Source organism: Triplophysa rosa, linkage group LG10 (genome assembly GCF_024868665.1).
Source record: "Triplophysa rosa linkage group LG10, Trosa_1v2, whole genome shotgun sequence".
Lineage (NCBI taxonomy): Eukaryota > Metazoa > Chordata > Actinopteri > Cypriniformes > Nemacheilidae > Triplophysa > Triplophysa rosa.
Genome location: NC_079899.1, coordinates 16,740,469 through 16,763,714, shown reverse-complemented (window position 1 = coordinate 16,763,714; position 23,246 = coordinate 16,740,469). Strand labels below are relative to the sequence as shown.

At 38.8% G+C, this 23,246-nt stretch overlaps 1 protein-coding gene across 4 annotated transcripts in view; it reads left to right on the top strand.

Annotated features, from left to right (window-relative positions):
* kcnh1a (potassium voltage-gated channel, subfamily H (eag-related), member 1a) overlaps positions 1–23,246 on the top strand; it is a 43,825-nt gene that overhangs the window by 12,868 nt on the left and 7,711 nt on the right. For 2 of the 4 annotated variants that reach the window (XM_057344622.1, XM_057344624.1), the window contains 5 exons: positions 396–422; positions 1,994–2,423; positions 14,347–14,546; positions 16,075–16,327; positions 18,439–18,635. In XM_057344622.1, the coding sequence (XP_057200605.1) occupies positions 396–422; positions 1,994–2,423; positions 14,347–14,546; positions 16,075–16,327; positions 18,439–18,635 (1,107 nt within the window). The remainder of the gene's footprint in view (positions 1–395; positions 423–1,993; positions 2,424–14,346; positions 14,547–16,074; positions 16,328–18,438; positions 18,636–23,246) is intronic. The other 2 variants (XM_057344623.1, XM_057344625.1) reach the window with 1 other exon arrangement.

The following is a 23,246-nucleotide window of genomic DNA, read 5'->3' as shown; positions in this document are numbered from 1 at the left end:
GCACATACACATCATAACACACAACTCCTTGATCTGTTACATTATCTTGTAGAAGTGGATTTTGTTGTGGCCTACGGGACAATCCATGCGGTTTTTAATAATCCAAATCTTCCTCAGGTGTTTCATTTTAAAACTTTAGTTTGCATAATCATCTTGCGTTGCGTAACCCTCCTCTGATTTGGCAGAAGCATCTGTCATCGTTTCACATCCCTTAGCAGATGTTTGATTATTAATGTCTGCGGTGCCACTACAGTTCAGGCTCTGCTTTTATTTGCAATCACTTCACGTATTCTTCTTTTGACCATTTCACTCTCTTTTGTTTTTGTTTTGTTTTCTTCACCCCTTTCTTTTTGCATGTCTCTTCCACTGCCTGTGTTTGTTGTGGCCGAATGAAGAACTGGAACCATCGAGCTGTCACTCAAGTAGGCCTTTCGTCTCAAAAACCTCTATTTGATTGATACGGTCCCTCGAGGGGCCAATCAGACATTGATGTATAACTCATACATCCCTGACATTTAGATGTTTGGTTGGTGTGTATTATAGTGTATGGTGTGCGTTTGTGTTAGTGTGTGTTATTCATTGGTTGTGTTGATTGGTATCCAAGAATTCATGCACACGGCCCTGATTTACTGTGGTGACAAAATTGTTGTACTATAGCCTTAAAAAGTCTATTTGTTCAAAGTGTGTCATTTGTTTTCCAAGTTTAGCACTTTTGTTTAACTCTGCGCAGAGCCGTTGAAAAACGGAGTTACGACACTCGATCTCACCGCCGTGTGGTCACGTGGTTCATGGAGCGCTCAATGGTTCCGAACAAATCCGTGCTGTCAACCTATTTGAATGGATTTTAGCGGGACAGACAACAGCAACTATATTTGCATAAATTTTGCTAAATATATTAGCACATTGTGTAAACTGAATACTACGTTGACTACATTTATAGCAGCATTTTGTCTGGGGAGTAATATGAATTTAAGTTCAATGAATATAAGATATGTCCGCCAACTCGTTAAAATAAACATGCCGTTATTTCATCAACTGTACAACAAATGCGTTTGGGAGACATTGAAATGAATGGGCTTCAGTGCAGTGTTTGGAACTATTGGTCACTCCATGACACGAGTTACTTCCGCGTTCCATTCTTCCAACAGAAGTCTATGCGAGTGTCGTAACTCTGTTTTTTTAATGGCTCTGACTGTGTGCTTATGATTGTATGACATCACTCTACCTAGTCACATGGCTGCTAGTATTGTTTCTTGTTTTTCCATCTCATCTCCATATACCTGTTTCTGTAATAGGTTAGCACAACACAGAAATGGACTTTTAGGGCAAAAAAATGTTCATTTAGGTTATTTTTGACAACGTTCCAGCGTGTTTGTTCAGATCTGAGAAGCTGTTTTGGCTGCTCAGGTGCTGTTTCAGCACTCTTTATTGTTGATTTCAGAGGGCTGGCTTGGCAGACGCCTGTGCATATTTATAAATACAGAGAATCTGCACTTGGGGAGACAAGGCACTTTATTTAGACTCAAGAAAACAGTGCCTGTATAATTACTTCTGCCTATAGTATATAAAGTTTGATGGATAGATAGACAAAATTAAGGGACAGTTCACCCAAAAATGAAAATTATTTTATCATTTACTCACCTTTATGTCATTCCTACTTGTATATGACTTGTTCGTCTGCAGAACACAAAAGGAGACATTTTGAAGAACGTTGGTAACCAAGCAACATTGCCCCCAATTGACTTCTATTGTTTGAACACAAAACCACTAAGACATTTTTTAAAATATCTTCTTTTGTGTTCCACAAATGCACATATATTTAAATGACATGAGGGTGAATAAATGATGACAGAATGTTTATTTTTAGGTAAAGCATCCCTTTAAACCACTTTGCAAACCATATCAACACACACATGTATGTCTTACTATGAACAAAGCAGTGCACTGCACTATACAGTATGTCTAACTGTCCCTCTCTCTCTCTGTCCCTCAGGGTATCAGTAGTTTATTTAGTTCACTGAAGGTGGTCCGGCTGTTGCGTCTGGGCCGGGTGGCTCGTAAACTGGATCACTACATTGAATATGGTGCGGCTGTCCTGGTTCTTCTGGTTTGTGTGTTCGGGCTGGCCGCCCATTGGCTGGCCTGCATATGGTACAGCATTGGAGACTATGAGGTAATCGATGAGGATCATAACACAGTACGTACAGACAGCTGGCTTTACATGCTTGGCGAGACCATCGGGATGCCCTACCGGTTTAATGCCAGCGGGACAGGAAGATGGGAAGGCGGACCCACGAAAGATTCGGTCTACATCACATCTCTGTACTTCACCATGACCAGCCTAACCAGTATTGGCTTTGGAAACATCGCACCAACCACAGATGGAGAGAAGATCTTCGCGGTGGCCATGATGATGATTGGGTGTAAGTTTAAATTAAGATTTAAATCACATATCTCATTAACATCTGAGTCAAACACCTGTGTTTTTACCACAAAAACAATGTTTTGAGGACATATTATGAAACGGTCGGTTTTAAAAATATAGATTTTAAACTTCCCATCAGACAAATTAAGTGGCCTTGTCCTTGGAGAGTGTATTTCCTGAAGAGACAACAATGTCTTTTTGTTTTATGATTTATGGAACAGTTCATTACTTTAAAAGGGGAAATATTTTATGGTAACAGAGTTGACACATTACCTTGAGACACATGTCTTTTTCATTCATTTAATAGAGTAAAAATAGATAGAACAGGAACAAAATGTTGTCTTTTATTTACAAATAATCTGTTTTAATCAAAATGCACATTTTACCACAAGAACAAGACAGAAAGAAAATCAAGGAACCCCCCCAAAAATTTATAAAAATCAAAATAAGATTTATAAAACGTTTATTTTGACACATAGTGGAAGCTGGCACCATATTGCTTCATTGAAGTCATTTTTTAACATTCTTTACTGTATTTTCAGTATGCTGTTTGACGGACACAAATGGCACATGGTTTGTAAAATATCTGTAATTAAAGTCACTGAGCATTTGTGATCGTTTCTGACAGTTATCTCTTATTTGGTAGCAAACAGTGATTTGGGGCAAAAAGACACCTGGGAGAACTAGTGGAGCGTTGACTCTAGAGATAATGCTGCAGGGTCATCCACATATGTCATTGAGCTGTGACTCAGAGGAAAATGAGTCTGTGATGAGAGAGAAAGGCAGTGTTTCCATTATATGTGCTATTAAACATGACCATCTGCCAGTACGCGGTTATTTATATGGCGAAACTCCCTCACGAGATGCTTGTTGTTTACAGAGTAAACATGCATAGCTGCAGTGTTTCGCTTTACAAATGTTTTTCTAGCGCAAACAGTCATTTGTAAACTTCACATACTGTACGGTACGCTCAGTTTCATGGGATTAGGTGCTATCTGGAAACTGTGTATGAGATTCTGTAATATTGTCTTAAAGGTATAAGGCAGTTTGGTGACAGTTCACCAAAAAATAAAAATTCTGTCATTATTTACTGTATACGCCCTCTTGTCATTTTAAACCTTTATGACTTTCAGAACGCAAAAGAAGATATTTTGAAGAATAGAACAGTAGAATAGAAGTAAATGGGGGCCAGTGCTGTTCGGTTACTAACTTCCTTCAAAATATCTTCTTTTGTGTTCTGCGGGAGGAAGAAAGTCATTCATGTTTGAAATGACAAGAGTGTGAGTAAATGATGATATACATTTTATTTTTGGGTGAACTATCACTTTAAAACAACACATTGAGCCTTTATAGAAATTCAGCAATCATTTTCTCAACTCAAAGCTGTGTAACTGACCTTCTTGAAAATTTTCAACATTTCTCAATGTTCTCAATGCTTCCTATTCTCTAAAAATAATTAAAAGTAATGTGTTTCTGTACAAAACAACAAGAGACATAATAGACAAAACAAAACGTTTAATGCATAAACACTCATTTAACAAAACGCAATCCAAATGTTCCCCTGGCCTGCAGCGATTCAGTGTAGTCTGTTCCCCACCGCTTCAAAGTGATGTGAATTTGTACGATTTTATCTAATAAGAGCATTTCATATTTCTGAAAGACGCTGATGTTTCATCATGTTTATGGAGGTGCGTTAAATGAGCAGCGAATGTAAACACTTGATTGAAGCATCGGTTGCATCATACTCAAGGGCTTTGTTGCACAGTCTAGCCAAGTTGCGAGTGAATGAGATGTTTCTTTGAAACAAACAAAAAAGAAGTGCAGATGCTGATTTCATGGGTTGCTCAGGGAACAGGGCTGGCAGCAGGTGCTGGAATGCCTGTTCTGTTGCCGTGGCAACCCGCTAGCTTGGGGCACTATATAATGACTGATAGAAAAATGCAAATCCAATCGGGACAGGTAGAGACGCATACATGCTTTCTGCACATGTATGGTTCATATGTTCACGTGTGTACAAGCGTTGACGTACACGTGCAGGTTTGTGTGTGAGATGTGGAATCCTTTGAGTCACAGACAAACACGAAGCTCCTTTCATCTTTTCTCCTGCCGGAGTTTTTGACAGCTAATGACTTCATACATATTATAGTATATGTGTATATGAGTCACACGCACATAAATTCATCTCGACGCTGAAATATTTTTTTTTGCTCTGTTTTGTGCGGATGTGATTGATCGCTCAGTTCCTCATCTGTTTTCGGTGCCAGTCATGAATGCCTGGCTTTTTAGTTTGAATTAATTTCAAGTGATTTTTTTGCTCTCTTGTGAACACACTTTGCAGTTTATTTGCATTTTTATGTGTATTTATGTCATATACGATTAAGAATAGTTTAAATAAATACATTTCGGGGTTGCCAGGTCCATTACACGTAAACATCCAGTACACATCATCCAGCAGGTTGTCAAAGCTCTGCCTAAGGTTGTCTTGTATGCCAATGGTTTTCTATATTATTTACACAAAAAATATACTATTGGAAAAAGAGGGGTAGACCTTCGCCAAATTTAGTTGCCCGCGGACTCAGATGAGTTAATTCGGGCATGAGCAGTGAACAAAACGATTTTGTGGTATATCCGACTCAAATCCATTTAGCTTTTTATAGTCTGAACGGCACATGAAATCGAATGTTTATAAACTCGATCTAAATCACATCCACCTACTGTATGTGGTTTGAAATCATCCGATTTTTAAACTGTGGTTCAGTCTAAACAGTTGGATTGAATTTTAAATCTCCAAGAATTTTTTGTCTCTGCTCTTTCCCTATACAGACAGTATAGTGAACGTCTGACATATACTGTAGTACATAGAAAATGAGTGATTGAAGTTTTGCATTATGCATGAATGCACATAAAATGCTTTATTGGCTTGTTTTATTTTATGCAATTTATGAGTTGCGAGTCGTCATAATAGACATGAGCAGGGGGGAAATTTCCTCTGTTTCCAGACTGACAGCTTCTCTCAGTCGTTCTGTGAGAAGGTCTTTCGGCATTCCGCTGATGTTTACATCATTACAGATATTGATATCAGAACAAACGGATCACAGATTTCGTCACTTGCAAAATGACAGTGTGAACAGTCGGCACTAAAGATGGGATATGAAAACCAAACAGGATTTGTGTGCAGTATGAACAAAAGGCTGAAATCCCTCACATGTCCTCTGCCGGAGGGACACATGCTTCAGAGTTCCTGTTTGAACAGAGTATCCAGCCAGATGTGTGGCCAGAATAATTGACACAATCAGCATCAGTGTGAACAGAATGTTTTGATCTGAATTAGGATTCTCAAAACATGCTTGAACGGCCAGTCTCATTTATTGCGTAAGTGAATCCAAGCCTGTTTTCCTGTACATTTGGTGCTCAATCAATTTACCTTGGCAAATTTCCCAGGCATCCTAACCTTTCAAATTGACATTGATACGGATTTACGGTGTTCGGGGAGTGAGTCCACACTCGCCCTGAACGGCTCTGTCACATGGCCCTTTGTAGGCAGTGATGCGAGTTCAATTGGAAGCGGAGATGTCAAGATATTAAATATTCTGTCACATGTTCGCGTAATGGAGTCACAGGCACGGGGCAGCTTTTGACATAGACCCGTTTCATCTGATCTGATACACTTCCGCTCTCTCTGGTCCCCTCTTTTTTCTCTTTCGCTCTCTCTGATGTTTGTAATGCATGTACAATAAATAGAAGAGCAGTGGAGCTCATTGTCTGCGGTTTTCTACCTGCTGGGCTGCTTAGTATACTATAAGAAAGTATTTTCTGAGCTCTATACAGTGTCTTCTCAATTTGAGAGTAATTTTATATTCTATATGTACTGTACATATACATGTACAAGTATAAACATACTGTACATACAGCATTTATTGTTTTATATATCCATTGTAGTTGTTCACATGACTTTGAACTGTGTTTTACATCTTCCAACACAGGATTGTACCTCTTATTAATGAGTGTGGTACCTAATAAGGAGAATTAGCGTCGCTAAACAAACAGATCAAATCAATCAGAATAATGAATGGTGATAAGAATGCAGGGTCACTGTTAAGGCCGAATTGAGTTGGGTTTAGTCTATAAGATGGTATGTTTTGAATAAGAGATGAATAAGCAGAATTTTAGTAAAATTCATTTTTGTAATGCACATTACAAAATATTTTTGTAATGTGCAGTTCCGTTATGTAGTTGTGTATTGTTAAGTGCGAATGGTCACAGTGCTCTTTAAAGCAATTAACAGTCTGGTTAGAGGTTTGTTAAACTTTCTGGTAAGGGGACAGTGCAGACTTCATTCAAATAGTGTTTTGAGTATTTTAGCATTATGTGCCCTATAGACCTCTTCGGAAGAGGTAAACAATGCTGTGTTAACGTCCAGAAGAACTTCCTATTTCAGTTACACAAACGTTTGAACAAAATCGTACCAGAATATTTATAACCGATTTAAAATAGTAAGCAAATATCTTTAAGATTTAAATATGTAAGATTTAAAAAAATACTAATAATAAATAAATAAAAACTGAAATTGGAAGTGCTTCGGGACCAGTGTTTACATATTGCAAAGTGGTCTATACAAATTAGCTTTTGTAGCCAAAGCAAGGCAAGACAAATTTATTTATTTATTTATGCTATATATTTATTTATTTATATATATATAATATACATTTCATAAACAAAGGTAATTCAAAGTGCTTTATACAAATAAATTATTTACATAGAGAAAAAACAACACATAATAGGAGATCCTTAAAAAATAAATTATTTTAATGATTTAAAATATTATTTAAGAAAAAACAATAAAAGGAGATACAATTTTATTTTAAAATGTGTATAAAAATAAAACTTAAACGAAAAGAAGACTAAAAGAAAAATGCAGTTAATTTTGAAGCATCACAATGCTCCAGAAAGTGCACGGCTAAAAGAAACGTTTTTAATCTGGATTTTAAACGTTTTGTAATTTTTGTAAACGTTATACTGAATCAAATCTCATTTGATTGATAATAATATTAGCATATCTTTTACATTGCTTTGCATACCAAATGTATAGTTAGAGATATGAATTTTACTGTAGATGTGCCGTTTTAGCAAGATTTACATTGGTCATTATGAGTGTTGTGAATACAAATGTTATGGTTCGCTACTGTCGGTAAGAAGTATACACAGTATGAATTTATAGAGCAATATGTTTTCAGAGCAATTGGAGAGAGGGAGGTGAAGTCAAGACCGTGCTGTATAATGCTGGCAGTACAATTAATCACCTGCTCTAATCAAATTACACTAAGACAGACCTATCTTCTCCACCCCGTGTTTGTCTTCTCTCCAGCACTCCCCATCTCTCTCTCCATCTCTCGCACTGGTCCAGCTTATCTCAACTTCGAGATGTGTGCATCTTTTTCAGAATTAGTGTCATGAATGCGCCACTGAGATGCAGAGACAAACACTGCGGCAGTTTTCTGCTCAACAGGGCAGGTGTAAAAACATCTAGGCAAAAACTTCATGAAAAATGCATACGCTTCTGCTAATGAAGCTGGTGTTACAGTGCGGTCCCTGTGGAGCAGTCTGGACTTTGGTGTTGCTGATAGAGCAAGACACTCGGCTCGGTATCTCTTCACTTCATGGGTCATTCTTATAAGAATGAAACCTTTGTGTGCAGGTTGGGTCCACAAATATTAGACTTCCACCATCCAGCAGTTGTTTTATGTTTCTTCGAAGCTCAAGTTTAAAGGAAGATTAAGGAACTGTCAATAAATTAACAACCACAGCTGGTTTTCTGTGTTTTGACAGATGTCTGCATTCTGCATTTTAGTTTTTAGTTTTTTTGTCTTCTTCTGATATTGGAACTCACATGATTATACTTGTATGTTTTAATAGAGCCCAAAGCACACAGATAACTAGATTTAAGGCTTAGATGAAAGAAACTGAGATAAATATGGCTCCGTTTCCACTGTAATTCAGCCTCTCTGGATGCTGTTCTTCCCTTTGAGCCGTTGTGTACTTCAGGAGGAACAGAATAACCCAAATGTAACTATTTTTAGACAATATGTTAAATTCATGAAACCTCAGCTTTAGCTGTGCTAAGGCGAACAGCAATTGAAGGTGTGAAAGAGAGAGAGGAGAGAGACAGTTTGTCTTCTTTTTTGGGAGGATGAATTTGAATTTACCAGCCACTTTGTAATAAAAAAAAACTTGAAACCACATTATTTATTTTAGTGACCTTTGTAGTGATCTGTTACTGTCAAGCACTGAAAGACCATTGAAAGATCACAGAATATTCCTTCTGTTAAATGGAGAGAAGCTGGTTGTGTAAAACTGTCTGTAGATGATACAGAAATTTTTTTTAGTAATAAACTCTTAAAAACACAATAAATTTCATTATATGGTTTTTAGAGCAGCTTAACTTAAGCGTATCGTTAAAGTTAGTAAGTTGCAAATAGAACAATAAACATAAAGGTGTTTTTATTGGAATAACTTCTGTACAGTATTGTATCAACAACATTAAATAGATCTGATATCTCCACTGATTCTTAACACAGCTACTTAAATTTATGTAAGTACAATTTAAATGCATTGCATCAAGGTTTATAGTGTGTGGAAATGTAGTTAATGTGATTAAATGATGGGTATATTAAAAAGTTGTTGATTTATTGACAGTTCCTTAATATTCCTTTAAACTTGAGCTACAAACAATGGGCTAAAACAACCCAGCGTAATTTACAACTCAACCGTTGGGTTTTTCCCTTTTTGACCCAATGCTGGGTTAAAAATGACCCAGATATTTTTAGAGTGCATTGACGAGGTAATATAGTTGTGATTAGGGTTGGACCGATAGACTATGCCATCGTCCACCGCCAATGGCTAACAGACATTTCAACAAATGTTTCACTTTCGTCACGTAACTCTCGCTACTCTCTGCTGCAAATCTCGTTGTAAACAAATATGAACTTGGCTAAAGGGGCATATAAGCTTGTGCTGTACAGATCAGACACGCCTGACTTTATAGCTGTGGAGCTCGTGCTGTATAAAGACAACGCTCAGATTCCGCCTGACTTTACAACTGTGTAAAAAAGACCCATGTCTGCTCAGCTCGTGTTGTATAAAGAAGATGCGGCTGAGTTTATAACTGCGAAGCTCGCGTTGTACAGATGACACAGGTCTGACTTTATAACTGCCCAGCACGCGCTGTATAGAGAATGTGAAGCTATGTCACTCCGTGTTGAATGTTGCGCCATCTTGGGAGGATCGCTGCTAGTGCGTTCAATGCAGTGTTTTGTTTTCCTTGTTTGATTAGGAAATATAACTATGGTATTGGTAAAATGGTAAAATTAAGGTCGTAGCTTGATTTCCTTTGGGAATTTAATGGATTGTTGGAAATTGGAAGCTTGGCCATTAATCCAACTAGTCCCGTCCTCGCACTGAGACCTACACAGTACGTCATGGAAGAGGAAGTTTCTGATTTTGCTTAAAGATTAGGGCACATAACCCAGAGACGGTCCCTAAATTCACGACTATCGAACGTCCAACGTCAAACCAACTGTAAGCCAGTGGACAAATATTGAATTTGTAAATCTGTACTTGCATACTTTGGCAAAACTAAATAAGACTTTGAAATAGTACAAAAACACATGCCTTCTTGTTCTTTTGCTTCTAATTGTTGCCATTTTTTCCTCTCCAGACAGCTCCTGTATTACGTGCATGTCATCGCGCACTGCATGATGTCCAAGTATGTCACAGTAATTAAATAAAGTATTAAAAATGAAATTTCCAAAGGATTTCTGTAATGTTGAATCCGCAAGTTATAAATATAGTGTCTTGTTTACAATAATGTTTTTGATTTGGTACTCAAGGGGGCCCCCTAGTGGTGCAGGGACCCTACGCAACTTGCATAGTTTGCCTATAGGAAGGATCGCCTCTGTGTCCACTGGCGTACAGTTGACGTTGGATGTTCGATAGTTGGACCGTCTCCAAAGTTACATACACAGTAATATACACGTTTAGGAGACCCCCAGACGTCTAGGATTGGCACTGACATAACCTACATGGATATCTCATTTATAATAAACCTTGCAGTATTCCATTAAAAAATAAGAAGAAATATCAGTTTTCATTTCATGGTGACTTTAAAAAGCAACTGATGACACAACTCTTCTGCGTACACTTGACAAATACATTTATTGAACCCCTAACCGTTTAACTTTGAAACCCCTCTGTTTTATGATATTACTGGTCTTATTACTGTTCCTACTTGTAAATGTAGCTTATTTGTGCTTTTTGTTGGCTCCTTAGACAAAATATTAAATTCTCACTCATTTGTAAGAAATTAATACATTTAATACTCATTTGTATTAATAAATACATGTCAATTTAAACTTACATCATGCACTGTTGAATGTTCGGGTCTGATCATTCAGTTCAGCCTAGACAATCTTTGCTGTCTTAGATCAATAAACAGACTGACAAGCTCTCTCTCTGTGTTGCACACACACATTTAAAGAGCCGTGTTGATATAAGAGGGAGGGTGCTGTGTAATCTCAGCGCTGTAATGAGCTGCCTGCTTTATTTATTTGTTCATTTGCTAATAAAGATTCATCCATTTCTCTTATTGAATAAGACTTGAATGGGTGTGTTTGTTTGGTCTGACGGGACAGTTTGCGTTATAAACCCCGAAAGCAATTTATTATGTTGAACTTTGAGGTTGCAGGCTGAACAAACTCTCACCCTCTGACCTTACAGTCTTATTCATCTGGCCATGTTTGTGTCTGGTGTGTGCGTGTTCGGTAGGACAGCTGATGTCAGCTCTGCTCCACATTCTTGTCACCCTGGAGCCAAATCTGTCCCAAGTCAGCAAAGATTGTCACATTGCATATCTGTGTTCATCGCCCCTCGATGCTTTTGAGATCTGAAGGATGTTGAAAGAGTTTTTGGTTGAAAAAAGTTGAAAGTAATGGATGGAATAAGGACTATGCTGGATAGTGTTTTGAGTTTTTTCCGGTGTCCTGTAACATAAATGAATGCAGAAAAATTGCAGCACTCAGCTGTGGTTGTTTTTCCGTACACTTCTGATCTGTAGGCATTTAGGAGGGAATATACACACACACGCAGGGTTCCTACATACATAATTAGATTTCCTTCTGTGTGCAGAGCCATTACAGGCCGACTAAATCAGTTTAAAAGGGAAAATCACTCGTCTTTATTGAATTATCTTCCTTCTGTGCTGTGCTCTCACTCATTTACAATTTACTGTGTTATTCATCATCATCATCTCTCTCTCTCTCTCTCTCTTGTCTGGAGCTGGTGACTGATGGAATAATACTTTTCTCATGTAACCTGTCTAGTAACCAGCTGACAAGAAGATGCTTGTCAGAAGATAAATGTCACGCTTGTACACACTTCATCAAAGCTCCATCAGATCTTAATCAATAGCCAATTTATCTATAATCGGTCACAAATGAACCCAGAACATCACAAGACCAGTGACATCATCCAGTTAATTGCACATTTTTAATTATACAAACGTAACTCACATTAATCCTAGGAGTGAAATAAGTGTGGGAAACATTTAACTACTTTTGTGACAATCGATTTTTTATATCGTTGCTGTCCTTCTGAAACCTCGAACGTCCAGTTCTTTAGGAAAAAACACGGCACTTTTTAAATGATTAAATACTGTGTTGTCAGAGTTGACAAGCACTTTTTAATACTTTTTGTTGGTTAGATATTTGCAAAACCCAGTGACAAACATGAAGGGTGACTAATAATAATGATTTATGGTAAAAATAAAAAAATATAGAGATACAAGGTTTCAGAAGGAAATATTGAATGTTGCATATTTTCACTATACTGTATATTTAAAGTTGCAATCTGTAACTTTTTTTGGTTAAAAATAAACAAAGTAAGCTTAAAATAATGATTTGTAAGATTTTTAAAGGGGTCATATGACACGGCTAAAACAAATATTATCGTTTGTTTTAGATGTAATGCAATGTGTATACACTATTTATGGTTAAAAAACGCTGTATTTTCCACCGTGTATGTTTGTATCTCCTCTTTGCCCCGCCTCTCTGAAATGTGCAGATTTTTTACAAAGCTCATCGCTCTGAAAAGCGAGGTGTGCTATGATTGGCCAGTTAACCAGTGCGTAGTGATTGGTCGAATACTGCAAGTGTGTGATGGAAATGTAACGCCTCTTACCATATTCGGAACATCATGTTCCCAAGCAATTGTACTGACAGGTGATGAAATGTCATCAGTACTTTCCTTATCAATTCGAGCCCTAATCTGATCCGAAAAATGAAGATGATCAAGTCGATACATCAACTTTGCCAGCGCGACTTGAGCAGGATGTATAGGATTGGTAAGGTTTTAAAAATATATATTATGTTAAATAGTTAAAAACTGTAGCTAACTGTTTTACCTTTTATATACGATGTTATAAAGATTTGCCATTAGTGATTGTAGCGAGGAAGGCGGGACGAGAGCCGTGGGGCAGGAAGGCGGGGCAGGTGGCGTGAGTGATAATGAGTGTCAGCTGTACGCGCACCGGTCCCGCATGCCTCACGGGGAGCTAGGGAGCATAAGAGGACGAGCGACGGGACTGCCGACGAGAGAGGACCGGGCCAATGTAACAAAGTTCAATGTAGGGAAGGAAGGAGGCGGGAACCGGCGAACATTTAAACAATAAATTTTAATCAAAAATAAACAAACAAAAACACGGAAGTAAAAGACCGGCAGCCACCTCACGGTCGACTGCCGGCCACACAAACATAAACAAACTTAACAGCTTCCGGGCCCGGTCCTCTCTCGTCGGCAGTCCCGTCGCTCGTCCTCTTATGCTCCCTAGCTCCCCGTGAGGCATGCGGGACCGGTGCGCGTACAGCTGATACTCATTATCACTCACGCCACCGGCCCCGCCTTCCTGCCCCACGGCTCTCGTCCCGCCTTCCTGCTACAGTGATCAACAAGTGTTACGCCATGTCTCGTCGCGACTCAACAAAGACAATAAACCCCATTATAAACATGACATTTGTTGCCTCTAGTTGGAACATAATTACTGATTATTAGGACTTATGTTGTCTTTTTTCATGTTGCGCGCGTGTCTGCATTTGCAGATCACACAAAGAAACAACATGCACTACAAACACAACAATCTCAACTCGCGTTAGTCCGTAACAAAGTCTTTTACAATGAAAATATACTTACAGGCCGCTAATCTGAAGCGCCTGACTGTCCTTGCAAAGTTGTAATGGTTGGAATTTCCCCAGTTTTTAACAAAAGCTTTCGTGCACAGCCGGCCTTGATCTCTCCCAGGTTCATGAAGCAATCATCTGTGAAATGCGCTGCACACACTTGAATATTCGGATTGTACTGTTCTGGAACAGTATTGTAAATAAAATCTAACCATTCGTTTTTAGTTGTCTCATCGTTTGGAAGGGCAAACAAAGAGGCTTTCTTTTCGCAACGAAACACACAGCGTCTCCACGACATGGCTGCGGCAGCGACGATACAATGAGATTTGCAAGTACGCCCACTTTACTTGCGTATAGATTTTGGCGGTCTTAGTCAAGTCATACCACGAAATGACGTAGATTCGAGGGGGTGTGGTTATACGAGGCATTTCAGGCAGGTCTGGGTGAGCATTCGCTTTTAGGTAGAATGCATCTTTTGTCCCGGCACTTTAATATTTGCAATTTTATGTGTCTAATACATGCATGGGCAACTTATAACACACGAAAGACACAGAAAAACATGTAATCGTTTTATAAAAATGTATAAAAATGTTTTATACAGAGATGGCGATACAGAGGCAAAAGTTATAGATTGCAGTTTTATCATTTAATGTGGACCAAAAAGTGAATCTCTCCTTTTCTGTGTCTTTTGCTTAGCGCTCCTCTACGCCACCATCTTCGGTAATGTGACTACTATTTTCCAGCAGATGTACGCCAACACGAACCGATATCATGAGATGATCAACAGTGTGCGGGACTTCCTAAAGCTCTACCAGGTGCCCAAAGGCCTGAGCGAGAGGGTTATGGATTACATCGCCTCCACCTGGTCTATGTCCCACGGTATCGACACTGAGAAGGTGAACACTCAAAAGGGCACACTTGTAATTTTGAAGCGGGGTTATCCCCGCATTTTACCCGGGGTTAAAGCGGATGCTTTTTTCCCCCCGGATGCGGAACAACGCACTATTTTTATTCAGTCAGTTTAACGCTGGAGTATTTATCCAATCATGACTGCTGACACCGCAAATATGCAAATAAGAAAGTTAACCCAGGGTTTAGTGATGTACAGTGTGAAACATCAGGTTATGAATACCCAGGGTTATCTCTTAACCCCTGGTAAATTATAAGCAGTGTGAAACGTGAAACAGATAACCCAGGATTCTGTTTACCTGGGGTTTAGAATAACCCGGGATTAACGATTTCAAGTGTGAAAAGCCCTTTTATGCAACACTGCTTACCCAGAAGGCACCTGGTCATTGCTCAGTAGCAGTCTTCCTATGTTTGTTTGTTTTTAGCTTTGGTTCTAAAATGTTTGTGTGCGGCTAAGCATTTTATTAGTGTGATTCTTAAGCAAGATGCTTTCTCCCGCTGTGTGTTTAGACTCGTCCTGTCCTGAACACTCCAACCACAGGGGGTGGGGGGTAACAGCATAACTCTGAGGATATGACGTCCCTGTTGGACGGTTTTGCCACAATGCTCCAGCTGTCTCCTATTCTCAGATCTTTCTCTCTCTCTCTCTCTCTCTCTCTCTCATGATTTAACCATCTCATCACACAGACTCACACTGTCCTCCCCAGAGCCGGTCTCCATGTCTCTGTGACAACCGCATCCAGAAAGGGAGATGCTCTGTTTAAGTGAGGGGCTGCTGGTAAAGGCAGCTCAGGGACACGTCATACACTAATGCACTCCGATGCACACATACTGTACATACAGACACTCATCATGTCCTGTATCTCTCTCTTTCTGTCTTTCTGTTTTTCCTCACTCTTTTATCGTGTTTCGCTTTGTGTGCTTTATGACGATAAGCTTGATTTTGTATTGTAAGATGGTTATAAAAGTTGAAAAGGTAGAAAAAAGAAAAAAGTTCAATATTAATTAGTGTAGTCATTTTATATAGTTAAGAGCTATTACAAAAAATAATGTTACAAAAAATATTACATATAACCAGGTTTGTCTTCAAGTCCAATAATATTTAAGTGTCCTATCCTTCAATGCAAGATAGATTACATTCGACAGAATAACCAAACACAATCCAACTGAATTGTCCAGGGATCTTGTTAAAAATAAACTTCATCCGCTTATTTCCAACACCTTCAGATCCTTCAGAAGTGTACACAGAGAGGCAGCTGCTTCACGCAGCCAGATACAGCGCAAGGATTAAATTTTTTTTACATGTTATTGTTTGTTCCTCTGGTGTTTAAGAAAAAATGAATACTTCTGTAACTAGATTCTGAACCCTCAATACTCTATGTGTCTGTGATGTTTCAAATGTGCGTGCCCATGTGTTTATCTCTGTGATGTCACAATTTGCTTTACATCTCATTTTCTATACAGTGTTTACATGAATTTGTAAAACGTTACATTGCTTCTTTCTTCATTTCGTAGGTTTTGCAGATTTGTCCGAAAGACATGCGTGCCGATATCTGTGTTCACCTGAACAGGAAGGTTTTTAAAGAACATCCTGCTTTCCGATTGGCAAGTGACGGCTGTTTGCGAGCGCTGGCCATGGAGTTCCAGACCATCCACTGCGCTCCGGGCGATCTTATTTATCATGCGGGCGAGAGTGTGGACAGCCTCTGTTTTGTGGTGTCAGGGTCACTGGAGGTCATCCAAGACGACGAGGTGGTCGCCATTCTGGGTAAGTGGATACATTTGACCTGTGAACTAAAAAGGCAGATGCTCAGTTTACAGTTAGCTATGATGCTTTGCAATAGTGTGCTGTGCTTTAGCGGATAGACAGTCTTCAGGTTAAAACTCTCAATACAGAATACCATAAGTCATTTGAAGCACTTTTAAGGTCGCGAAATACTTCGAAAGAATTTCGTTTTCGTTCTTTGTTAGGGAGAAAAAAGAAGTTTGAAAAGTAACGGTATACTGTTTTCAAACATTCCAACAACCTTTCTTTCTGGAGGCGGGGTTTTAGATTGAGGTTGATCTGTTTTTTACAAAACTGCATTTGAAAACTAGAAACAAACTAAAAACAAAGACATCTTTTTAAATTCATAGTTTTTACCTCGACGCCTCATTGTCGCCTTTCATTCTTTTCATGGCTTGAAAAATCATCCCTTGAGGCCAAAATCTGAAATAGTTCCAAAAATAATCCTCTTTATTTTGGATGGATTTTGCTCGAAATTACGTCACACCAGTTCATTCTTCAATTTCACGTGAAGTATATCGAGGCCTTTATAAATATCACAATGAGCTTTTGCATCTTTTTTTAAATGTAATTGTGTTGTTAAGGTACAGTTCTGACAAATGTATCTTTGTGTGTTCATCGTACAGGATTTAAATCGACAGGAAAATTCAATTTTGTTCTTTTAAGATGTTTTCAGTATCATTAAGATCTTTAGGTAGCACTTCTTTCTTTCATTTTTTTTTGAGATGGCAGCCCTCCAGCTTGTTGGTGGTAGTTGTTTTTGTCTTCTGTTTGAAGATACTTTTTCAGAAGCACAGAGGAAGAGTTTGTTCAACTGGAAGCTTTAAACGCCTCCTAAAGAAAAAAAGAGAAAAAACAGAGAACCAATGCCATGATGATATAACTTGTGTAATTTTTTGCTGGCTGCATATTACGTATCATTTAATCAAATAAATCCAAAAAGTTAATAAAGTTTATAAAAGACATCACTGATCTTAGATCAGACATCGATGTATAAAGCCCTTGATGTAGCGTCTGTCATTTCCAACATGTCTCTGTCTCCCAGCACCAGATTAGGCTGCCACGCATGGCGAATCCTCCTAGCTGAGCATCTAATGGCCGTATTTTTCTCTGTTGACAAACTAACGATGCTTCGCTAAATTTGGCTCTCCGCCATGGCTCTCTATGAAGCTGATTTAGGGCCAGTCTGAGGGGCCACAAATGTTCCCTTCTGCCTTCTGCATTTGCTCACACACAGAGAGATCAGACCATGAAAACAGAATAAAAGGATTATCGATCGAACCACTTTTATCGTTCTCTCGAGTGGGAAGATTGTGAGAATCTGTAGGTCAGAGGTCAGCATGCATCTGTCTGAGTGTTCATTAGGGTGCTGCGTCTGACCTGAGGATCTGTAATGATAGTTTCTCTAGAACACATATTACCGGCTCTATCCTTCCATACACTTTCAGCACTCTGAACTTCACCCTTACTTAAAGGTACAAAGACGTTGTGCACAGTAAAAGTGAACTGTTGAGTGTTTGTAAGAATTGTTTTTTTTACTTAACACTTCTAAAGGGGCCATATCATGTGAATGTGAACAGATACTGTAACTTTCAAAGCAATAGTTTACCCAAAAATACAATTCTTTTCATTTACGCCCCCCTCATGTCATTCCAAACCTCTATGACTTTCTTTCTTCTGCATAAAATAAAAGAAGATATTTTGAAGAACATTAGTAACCAAAAAACATCAGCCGCCCATTGACTTCCATTGAATGGACACATGACCACTGAGACATTTCTCGAAATTATTTCTTTGGTGTTCCACAGAAGAAAGAGTCATGTCATTTTGCACGAAAAGGTTTAAAAAAAACAATTCCATCCTTTTTTTACTCTGCCAGTGGCACAGAAATCAAACACTGCACATTTAAATGAGAAATTTAGAACCAACGTGTTGGTTCTGGAATAGACAACACAATCTGATCATCACACTTATTTATTAATTCATATTAATTTTGCCGGTTCTGGGTTTGCGTGAATTTCAATGTAACTCACGTCTGCAGTGTGTGCCATTGAAGCTTGTGTGTGTTACAAGGTGTTTGTGTATCACTGTAGGTAAAGGCGATGTGTTTGGGGACGTGTTCTGGAAGGAGGTGACTCTAGCTCAGGCGTGCGCTAACGTGAGAGCGCTAACGTACTGCGACCTGCACGTGATCAAACGGGACGCGCTTCAGAAAGTTCTGGAGTTCTACACCGCCTTCTCCAACCACTTCTCACGAAACCTGTTGCTTACATACAACCTGCGCAAACGGGTGAGTGAACACTGTCTGACGCTCTCTCTCTCTCTCTCAGAACTGGATCTGTGGCTAATGCAGTCTGTCAGGAAGAGATGAGAGCTCTCAATTTTGTGCCTGTGTGTGTTTCAATGACAGTGACAATGCTGTAATTATCATTTATATGTAAGCAAGAGTCTGTGTGTGTATGCTCTTAATACATTGGTCACTTCTGAATTAAAGAGCCATGTACCCTCAATCTGATTTAAGTATTAAATATATGAGAAATTAAGATCAATACAGCTGTAGTATTCAGTCTGAGACAGAGAGAGAGAGAGAGCTTCTATCCCAGCTGAATATTCAGACACTCAAGTTGTTGGTATCTTTGCAACATATGAACAATATGGCTCTGTGGTGCTGTTTCATCTAGTGAAGTCCATTTTTAAGGGCTCTGCATACTACATTCGAAAAAAAAATCTGGTCCAAATGACAATTCGTTTCACTAGTTCGCAGCAGCAAACCAAACAGAACTCTCCGGGAAAGTTCGTGTTGGCCGGTAAACACCCTCGAGCCACCATTGGTCCATGGCCATTACGTAATAGGTGGGTGTGTTGTTTGTGTGGCCACGTGCGCAGAGGCTATTTGGATACGTGTAAACCCCGCCTCCAGAAACAAAGGGGTTTTGGATTGTTCGAAAACACTATACCTTCTCTCAACGTTTTCGAGCTTCGTTTTACCCCAAAACGCTTGCTTGTTTATTTTTTCAATATTCTTACTTTTTGTATGATTCACTTTATATGAATTAACCACCTCAATAAATAGTTACAAATACCTGTGAGATCAGCTTGAAGTTGACCCACATTTAAAAAAGCAAAACTGGTTAGCGTAAATAGCCCTGTGGTTAGTGCGCCGAGATATAGTGCCAGTGCACTTGCGGCCTGACCTGAGTTTGATTCCCGTCTCGAACGCGTCCTTTGCCGGTCCTACTTCCCCCTGTCTCTATCCAATGCTTTCCTGTCCTTTCTCCACTGTCCTTTCCAATTAAAGGCAAAAACCCCTAAAATATATATTTAAAAAAGCTAAACTGGTATATACAATTATTAGTGTTTGGGGCGGGGCATATTTATTTATATTACAACCCACAGACCACTTTGCAAGATGTAAACACTGGCCGAGAAGCATTTCCGGTTTCATTTTTATTTGTTCATTTTTAAATCTTACATACCGTATATAATTAAATCCTGAAGATGTTTGTTTATATTTTGATCCGGTTATAAATGTTCTGTTGGTTGTATTTTGTTCAAACGTTTGTGTAATGTTAAAAAACAGAAACATGAAATTCTTCTGGACCAGCGTTGAATTAGTGTTGTTTACGTTTTCTGCAGAGGTCTATAGAAGATACGGAAGTGTTAGGTTAACCATTAAAACTCAATAGATTTGCACAGCTGGGTCAAAGGAATTGTTTCTAGGTCCCTCTACCTGCTTATCCTCCATTTTTTTGTTGCTTTTGAATATACAGTATTGTGCTGTTAGCATAAAAATAAACCTGTAATACTCTATGAGCTCGATCCAAAGTAGCATTTGTCTATGCATTTCATAATAAAACAGCTGTCAGTGTGATAAACTGGACCTCAGTGTGTCTAAATATTGGATCCGGGCCCTGCTTGAGATCTGTTTCTTAGTGATGGAACTGGGTCTGAGGAGAAAACTAATAATAGCGTAGCAAGCGTCTGGTCTTTATTGGCAAGGCTGAGACTGTACAGTTAAATTTATCCACATGGCTTAAATTTAACTATAAGGTATACTTCAGTAACACATTCACAGACATTTACATAATCTATCTTCTATGTCAATATATGATGAAAAACAGTTGTAAAGCTATTAGAAAGTACATGTAAGGGCTTTGAGGACACTGTAAATGCTCTTCACGCCTACACTTGTTTTGTAATAGACTGTTGTGTTTGACGTCAATTTACTAGACCTTTGCCTCGACAATATGATCAGACCCTATAAGGATCTGTCCTCATAGACACTACAATGAATTGTAAAAAAACTGGTTGTATTAATATGACTCTCTGGTTGCCGTGCGAGAGGCTTTAATTAGCTTATGTCTTCATGAATTAGTCATGATGTTTACCATCTGATTATGACCCAGATAGAACAACATGTTACATATGGAAAAATGTGTCAGAGGAAGTGTTATTTTCTAGGATAAGTATTCAACAATATACTAGATACGGTCTATTTGTAATTATGGGCCTATTTTCTGGTTTTAATGTATGCCGGTGTCCTCATTCCTAACAGAAACATCTCCCAAAAGCGATTAAGATTCGGATTCTGTGATTTTCTCTTCTAAAAAGGACAATATGTTGTCAACTGGGATTCTATATTTGAAATATCTGAAGTCATATGATAACCCTGTGTGATGAACAAATAGAAATGTAAAGTCATTATTCACAGTTATGAGACGCCCAAGAGCCGGTGATGTTTGATGTTATTGATATCCAGCCTGCGCTACATTTGATTTGGGAGCCACAGCATTTTTCATAACAGAAAGCTGTTTGGCTTTGTAAGACTTGCAATATAGTGCACGAGTTGTAAAGTGAGATTAAGTCAGGGTTATCTGCTGGTCTTATCTAAGGTTAAATGGAAAACTGACAATGCTGAATTCTTAAGGTCAAAGAAGATGATGTATTGAGTACGCAACAGGTAATTGCGTTAAAGGGATAGTTCACCCAAAAATGAAAATTCTGTTATCATTTATCAACCTGTATGACTCTTTCTTTCGCAGAACACAAAAACAACGGCGGTACCCATTCACTTGCATTGGTTTTGTGTCTATACAATATAAGTCAATGGGTACCACCATTGTTCGGTTACCAACATTCTTCAAAATATTTTCTTTTGTGTTCTGCAGAAGAAAGAAATGACAAGAGGGTGAGTAAATGATGACAGAATTTTCATTTTTGGGTGAACTATCCCTTTTTATCACCAACTGTGTTGTCTTTCTATGTAAAAGATTCATTCCACTGTACATCTGCCCTCCGCAGCTGCTTTAGCGGTTTAATGGCTCGTCCAATTTTCTTTTGATTATGCTTGTTTGTGGTTGCCAAGGTAACGCTGAAAAATCCTCTTCAGCGCACCGCTGCTGTGTCAACAGTCGCGAGTTATTTCGGCTTTGATTAAGGTTACAGTTTATGCAGCTGTAGTGGTTAAATAACCCTCGTACGCACCCACGCTAATGCCCGCATGCACACGCAACCGTACACGTGCATAAACATGCATGTGCACAGGAATGCATGGATTTGAGTTGAACTGCTTTTAAAAATGATCAATGGTAAAAGTTCAGGGGGTTATCGGTGATGTGACACCCGTTTACTTAATATTCCCCCTGTGTGACCCTGCGGTGTGTGTTTGGGGAGTGAATCAGTCATCTCTAACGTATCAGATTCTGTGAAGTGATGAGTGCGGTAAATCTGATCGGAGATCAGTCAGCATTTGGCACATGGTATGAGGTACTCGCTACACAGCATCCAGACGTTCAGATGATGTTCAAGCTCACACAAAGCTCATAAATGAGCATTTATACTATTTTTCAAACAAAATAACTTTACAAAACATGCTTATGAATATTAAAACATTGAGTTTAGTTCAAACTTAAATATAACAAATACGCACGCACACATTTTAGGTTAATGCCAGTTATAATAAACTCAGAATGACACTTCATAAATCCTTCAGTTTACATGTGTACAGATTGTTCTGGGTAATTCCTGTGACTCAGTGATTAATTATGGGATGTGAAAGCAAGATGGAGAGTATGTTATTAATTTTACGTATAACCAAACTGAAGTGGTCCACACATACACACACATCGCTTCTATGTGGAGTGTCAGTGAGATTTTGAGTATATAGAAAATCCGAATGGAGAGTTTAGTGGTTAGTACTGGAGCAGAGCAGAAAGTAAAACTGAAGGATAACCCTAGAGTTCTGTGTGTGTGCTTTTATTTCACAGCGTATTGGAGTGTTTTTTTTATAATTTCCATGTGCACACAGTCAGCTTTTAGTTTGAATTATGAAAGAGTGATGGGAGCATGTGTATGTATCTCAGTCCCCACCAGCCTCCTCTCAAAGTCAGACGAACACCTCCAACATCACACGCGCGAAAACGCACACGTTTCAAACCACTCGATTGGTACGCTCAAGTTTCCCTGTTTGATGACAATGTATTTACGAGAAAATAAAAAAGTTTAGGATGCACAGATGGGCCGTGCGTGTGCATAAATGTGAGATATGAGAATCAACAGAGAGATTCTAACAAACAAACTCTGTGTGTCACCCCCTATGCACAGAAACCCACACCTTTGTGTAATGCTTCAGCTTTTGTTATGTAATCCCTCTCTTTATGTCTGTTCTTTTTCTGTCTCGGATACCCTTCAAGGGTCACGGTTTACAAAACAGCAGAGACGGTGACAGTTCTCTATACAGTACATGTCGGTTTGAGCGCTGACTGTCTGCACAATATCACCTCAAATCCCACAGACAGTTGAACTTTTCTGTGTTTATGTGGATTTCCTACTTTAATGGTGTTTTACTGAGAAACACAAAGCAGTAAGTTACCAAAGAATGATTTGTGTCTCATTTGGTTTA